The following is a 6,576-nucleotide window of genomic DNA, read 5'->3' on the forward strand; positions in this document are numbered from 1 at the left end:
ACCAGGACCATGTTGTTTTGACTGCTTTGGTCTTGTACTATAGTTTGAGGTCAGGCAGCATGATACCTCCAACCTTGTTCTTCCTCATGATTGCTGTGGCCATTTGGGATCTTTTGTGGTTTCCATATAAATTTTTAGGGTTATTTTTTCCTAGTTTTGTGAAAAAATGCCTTTATCATTTTGATAGGAATGGCATTACATGTATAGATTGCTTTGGGTAGTATGGGCATTTTAATGATGTTAATTCTGCCTTTCCATGAGGATGGTATATGCTTCCACTTATTTGCATCTTCTTCAATTTCTTTCTTCAGTGTCTTACAATTTTCTGAGTACAGGTCTTTTACCTCCTTGGCTAAATTTATCCCAAGCTATTTTCTTATTTTTGGTGCAATTATAAATGGTATAGATTTCTTTATTTCTTTTTCCAATAGATCATTATTGATGTATAAAATTACAACTGACTTCCGAATATTTATTTATTTATTTTTAGAGAGGGGTGGGGATGTTTACTCTGTATCCTGCAACTTTAATGAATTCATTTATCAGTTCTAGTAGTTTTTATTTTGGGGGGGTACCATTAGGGTTGTCTATATATTGTATGACGTCATTTGTAAATAATAACAGTTTTACTTCTTTCTTTCCAATGTGGATGCCTTTTATTTCTTTTACTTGTCTGATTGCTGTGGCTAGGACTTGCAATACTATATTGAATAGAAGTGGTCTCACCACTTTTGTTGGTTTAAAAACGGGGGGGGGGCGGCTCAGCACCGTTAACCGTTGGGCACTCAATCAATATTAGTCATTAGCATGATCCTTACCTATCCCCTCACTACCTCTTTTACCTGCTCCCACACCCAAATGTCTAAAACCCCTAAAGCCATGGCCCCTTTAAATTCTGCCAGATTATAAGGTTATTATGGCTCCGTTAAATGACCTGGGTAGGCGGGATTTGCTTTTTATTTTTTTTGAAATTGCGGATGTGTTTCTAGTCTCTCCAGCGTTTTATACAAGTAACGGCACACCGTGCACATAGGTTTTTTAGCGGTTCCCCAAACTGGCCTCCTGAGCCCTGCATCAGCATGCCCCGGGTAGAGAGCCTGCAGGGCACCGCTTCGGACCTACTGACTCAGGGCGCCAGCGTGGGCCCGGCAACATTCCGCAAGCGCGCCGGTGATGCTCCTGCGCGCTAAATTTTGAGAGCCACTGACTTCCATCAAAGGAAAACTAGCCTTAACACAAAAGAAAACGAAACGAAACAAAACGAAACAAAACAAAACAAAAACATTTTTGAAGTCCCCCCAATCCCCGGGTTCCGCATTCCCTCGGATGGCCCGGGAGGGACTCTCACAGCCTCGGAGCAGCAGGGCGGCGACCCCGCAGTCCCAGCACATGTCAGACCCCCGCTCGCCGCCGCCGCCGCCGGGGACCGGGCGCAGGGGCCTGTGGCGCGGGTTTCCTGCGGCGGTGGGGCGGTGCGCGCAGACAGCGGAGGGCCGGCGGGCGGGAGGGAGGAGGAGCGGGGACGTGCTCCCGGGCGCCGCGCGAATGGCCTCCGGCAGCTCTGGGCTCGCTGCCCTCAGCGCCGGCCCGCGCGTCTCCGCACGGTCCCCCGCCCCAGACTCGGCCCAGGCGCACGCGGAGCGGCTTTCGGAAGCGCCGGGAGGGGAGCGTGCCGGCAGGGTCAGGATTCCGACTGGGATTGGCGCCCGGAGAGCCCCCGAAGTTATAGGAAGGAAGGGAGAGGACGAGAAGGAGACACCTCGCGCTCTCGGGCCGCGCGCGGCCGGCCGCCTCCCAGCTTCCCCACAAGTGGGTTCTCCTCAGTTGCGCCTCAGCCCCGCGGACTTCCTGGGCCGCTCAGACAGCCGGGAGGAGCTCGCTCTGCGACCCTCCGCGGGCGAACCGGTCAGGGCCTGCGGACTAACGTTACCGGCCGAAGAAAGACTGCTCATGCCTGTGTCAACGAAAGCTAAGAGGGAGTTCATCCAGGAGCTCCGGAGGCAGGACTGCCGCGGGCCCTGCTGGGGTGGGAGGGAGGTGACAGGGCTCCCCAACTTCCAGAAGCCATCTCTCACTTTCCGCTTGAGCGTTTGGAAACCCCGCCCGCGCGCTCCAGCCCCGCGCCGCCTCGCTTCCAGGTGTTCCTCGACCGCCCCGCCCCAGGTCCTCCCCGGTCACCCGCAGGTTCAATCCCGAGGTGGCCTGGCCGGGAGCCGGCCCTTGACCCGCATCCTCCTCCCACTCCGCCCAGGCGGCCGCCGCTAAAACCCCGAGGTTCCCACGTGAAACTGCGTTCTTATAAGGAGCCCCGGGTGCGCGTTGCACGCGGCCAAGGACTCAAGGTGTTAAGAGTCCGTAAGTCTTGAGCCCGGGGGTTCGCCACCCAGATAGGTCCGGAGGCCAGAAGGCTTCATGGAGCCCCAGGGGGCGCATCTGCTAACTTTGGAGGCGCAGGGACCTGCGCCCTTGGGAGACCCCCCGCCAGCCCAGGACGTGTCCTCCGCGGTGATCCCTTCCACGGAAGGTGTTAGGAACAGTGGTGACACAGAGGAGTCCCGGAGCGTCGACGCCAAGCCCTGGTCTCCCGAGGAGGAGGCTGACGTCCGGGAGCAGGAGGAGCTGCTGGAATGCCGCCGCCGCCGCCGCGCGCGCTCCTTCTCGCTGCCCGCCGACCCGATCTTGCAGGCAGCCAAGTTCCTGCAGCAGCGACAGCAGCTTGCCCTGGAGCTGGGTGCGGAGGGCGGCGAGAGGGCCGAAGACACGCCGCACAGCCCGGGTGACTGCTGTGCCAAGTGCAAGAAGCGGGTGCAGTTCGCGGACGCGCTTGGGCTGAACCTGGCCAGCATTAAGCACTTCAGCGAGGCGGAGGAGCCTCAGGTGCCACCAGCCGTGCTTTCTCGTCTCCGCAGCTTCCCCATGAGCGCGGAGGACTTGCAGCAGCTCCCTGGCCTTCTGAACGCGGCTGCCGCGCCCCTTTCCGCGCCGCCTGCACGGCTCCGTCCTCTCTTCGAGCTTCCCGGGCCGGGAGCCGCGGCCGAGCGCCTCCGGCGGCAGCGGGTGTGCCTGGAGCGAGTGCATTGCTCTGCGCCTTGGGGCGCGGAGGTGACGGGCTCCGGCCGAGTGCTGGGCTGCCCCGGGCCGAGGACCGTGGCCGTGCGCTACACTTTCACGGAATGGCGCTCTTTCCTGGACGTGCCCGCGGAACTGCAGCCCGAGCCAGTGGAGATACAGCTGCAGGAGGCGCCATCGGGAGAACCTAGGCCGGAGAGTGCGGAGGAGGAGCCGCGCGCCGAGCGCTTCCATTTCTCTCTGTGCCTGCCCCCGGGTCTGCAGCCCAAGGAGGGGGAGGAGATGAGCGCGCCGGACGTAGCTGTCCACTTTGCAGTCTGCTACCGCTGCTCGCAAGGCGAGTACTGGGACAACAACGCGGGGGCCAACTACACGCTATGCTATGCGCGCCCAGCCGACGCTCTCTGAGCAGCCCGAGCGCGCTTCCAGGGACTGTGGGAAGGGAGTGCGCCAGGTGACTTGCCCGGACGCCTTGCTGAGCGTCGTCCACCTTGAGTGAAGGGATCGTGGAAGGAAGGGAGGGAGCCACTCAATCGTAAAGTCGCACCCAGGCAGATTCTGCGAACAAGCATGGTGAGCCGCGGCAAAGCACCCGACCTCCGGCCCTTGTTCTCGTCCCTCAGGCTTTCATAACCGGCCTCTTGACTTCTAACCCTGCATCAGAATGGAAAGAAATCCTCAAGACTCTGACCAGTAGCTTTCTCCAAGAAAAAGGCTCTTGACCCCCTGAGCGAGGCTCTAGGACCTTGGGAAGTGTTTTTAACTGTCAACATCGTGTTTCAGTCTTTGAAGCTTGCTGGAGAGCACTCAGGACTCAGGGAGAAGACGAAGCATCCCGCCACATCTCCCCAAAGGAAGGTGCTGGACTGTGGGTGTGCGCGGGAGCCTTCCCTCGGGGTTCTTTCTCAGAGAAAACCGGGTGGGGCCTTGGACCGCGGTCCTTTGCTCTTAACGGGACTCGGGGAGGCGTTTGTCCGGCCTTGACGATCTTTACTTGTGCCTTTGTACAAATGCGCTTTAAAAAAGTAAAAGCCGCTTGCACACCTTTTATGCTCCACTTTATAATTCAGCTCCTGGGGGTTTGGGAGGTCTTGACAGGTAGGGGAGCTTCCTCGGCTGATGACGTGTGCAGTTTCACAGTAGTTAAGCAGTGGTAATACTGAATTTCCTCACTCCGGTCCCTCCTGTCTGTTGTAAAGGCCTAAATTTCCCAGACTGGGCAAAAAATATTCTTTAATATGTTTCGTGGCAGGGTTCTGTCCCCCACTGAAATAAGTGAATCGAAACGCCAGAGTAATCCAGTGGGCCTTGGCTGCTAGCCGCAGGAGCTGGGCGCTCATCTCTAGCCACCTTTGTGCAGGCAGAGCACAAAGCCTGGGTGCTTCCAGGCCATTAGCAGTCAGTGAAGCTGGACCCAAGCGCAGTGGATAGAGAATGAAAAGTTGGTCCTCTGTCCCATCCGAGCCACAGCAGGTAGTGGTGATGTGATGCATGATGAAACATCCCCAGCAAGTAAATGCTCTTACCCAGATGGGTGCCCCACACATGGCAGGACTGGACCCGGATGTGGTCACCCTTCATGCACTGCTGATGGCTGTGGATGTCCAAATGGGGTGGCCATGAATGAGCAGGACGGATGGGCATCCTGGATGAGGGCTCCATTCCTTTACACCTTGGTCATCCCTTGGTAATTAATTTGTCTTTCTTTCGTTTTCGTGTTTTCTTGCAATGACTACTACAAGCATTTGTTTTGTAATGGTGATCTTTAGGGCAGAGGGGCAGTTTCACTATCGAATAAGGGTGGGTCAAATTCAGCCTGAAGCCTGTTCTTGTAGGGCCTGACAGCTAAAAAATGATTTTCACATTTGTAAACATTTGGAAAAATTCAAAAGAATGCTATTTTGTGACACATGAGAATTATACGAGATTCAAATTTCAGTGTCCATAAATAAGGTGTTATTGGAACATAGCCATGGGCCTTTATTTACATGTATTTATGATGGCTTTTCTGCTACAAGAGCAGAGTTGAGTAGATGCAACAGAGGCCATATGGTAAGGCCTAGAATATTTAGTATCTGGACCTTTACAGAAAGTGTGCCAATCCCTGCTCTAGAGAAGCAGTATTTTTTAAACACTATATGGTAAGAGTTATACCAAATAAGGCAGGTACACTTTTTAATTTTACTTTATTTTATTTTTATCCTTACTTGAGGGCATGCTTAGAGAGCAGAAGGAAGGGAGGGAGAGAGTGGAGGAGGGAAACATGGATATGGGAGAGAAACAAATCTGTTGTCTTGATGCAGACACCAGCCCTCAGTGTCCGCATCATTATAGATGCAATGAGACATTCACATGGACTACCGAGTCCAGTGGAGGAAAAGGGACAGCATGGCTTTTCCCTCAAGGGGAGCAAAAGCCTTGGCCCTTGCCGTGACCGGCCTTTATTGGGTTTCTCGGCACATTACATGATGGTCCCCATTTACTATGTACAGGTTTGCTTTAGGTGGTTACCTTTTACAGAAAACAAAGGAGCCAATGCTGCTAATCACATCACAGAAAAGGGATATTTGCAAATGAAAAGGCAAAAGTGGTTGAACTGGTTACACTCATCCTTGGAAGGTTTAGCATGGATTTTAGGAAGTTACTTTGCAACAAATGTCCTCAATTCAGGGTGAGGGAGTTTTTTTTTAGCAAGAGCAAAACTCAAAGCAGCCTAGGCACATTGCAAGCCTGATTCCTCACGGGAGAACCTATTCATGGATGTGGGTCCTGTGCATCTCCAAGCGGGAGCTGAGCCCACGCCATGCAGAACAGTCTCCTGCAGTTGTCTCTCTTATGCAGAGGAATGGTCCTGCAACCTTCCAGTCTTTGGGAGGATGCTCCAACCAACTGAGCCACACTGGCCAGGGAAAGGAATTAAACTTTCACTAAAATTTGCCACTTGAACTATACCTCCTTTGAGTAAAGGTAGAACTGTTTACATTATTCTTAGTAATCTTTGTTAGAATAAACACTACAACACCAATGTACAATTATTCCTGTACTGGGGAAGGAAATTGACCTGTTGCCTTCTTTCATCTGTTAACCTAAAAATAAAAAGGCCTTTCGAAGCAAATGACAATGAGCACTTCTTGAGATCGAGGAGCAGCTGTTTGGGATGCACTGATTCAGGCAGAAGCCCAAATGGTGCTCTGGTCAGGAGACAAAGGCAAGGGTATTTATGAGAAGGGTAAAAGAAACAATTACATCAATAGAAGGAAGGCATTTCTGCTGGCGCAGAAACATAACATAGGGATGCTAATTTTAAACAGTGTTTTTAATTTTCAGTCTTATAATAAGTGCTTTCTTGTTATCTTTGCAAACTGCTTTTCGGGGCACAATGTTGCTTTGGGCCAAGTCCAAAGGTTCTTTTGCCCTGTTTCAATATTTCACAGGTCTGAGGTATAATGCATGCAAGGCAGCTTCTCTGGCATGGCAACTTTGGCTCTGCTTTAAAGTGGTTCCATT

The 6,576-nt window shown here is 52.9% G+C and overlaps 1 protein-coding gene across 1 annotated transcript; it reads left to right on the forward strand.

Moving 5' to 3' along the window:
• The first annotated feature begins 2,404 nt into the window (after window positions 1-2,404).
• PPP1R3G (protein phosphatase 1 regulatory subunit 3G) lies at window positions 2,405-5,203 on the forward strand. The gene has a single exon (XM_045841621.1). It carries the CDS (start codon window positions 2,413-2,415, stop codon window positions 3,475-3,477), a length of 1,065 nt encoding a protein of 354 aa, XP_045697577.1. The 5' UTR covers window positions 2,405-2,412; the 3' UTR covers window positions 3,478-5,203.
• The last annotated feature ends 1,373 nt before the right edge of the window (window positions 5,204-6,576 follow it).

The sequence above is a fragment of the Phyllostomus hastatus genome, unplaced genomic scaffold (assembly GCF_019186645.2).
Source record: "Phyllostomus hastatus isolate PE091 unplaced genomic scaffold, TTU_PhHast_1.1 phas_contig_37, whole genome shotgun sequence".
Lineage (NCBI taxonomy): Eukaryota > Metazoa > Chordata > Mammalia > Chiroptera > Phyllostomidae > Phyllostomus > Phyllostomus hastatus.

What these genes read in the sequence shown, in the direction of transcription:
- PPP1R3G (XM_045841621.1), top strand. Translation starts at nt 2,413, where the DNA reads ATGGAGCCCCAGGGGGCGCATCTGCTAACTTTGGAGGCGCAGGGACCT.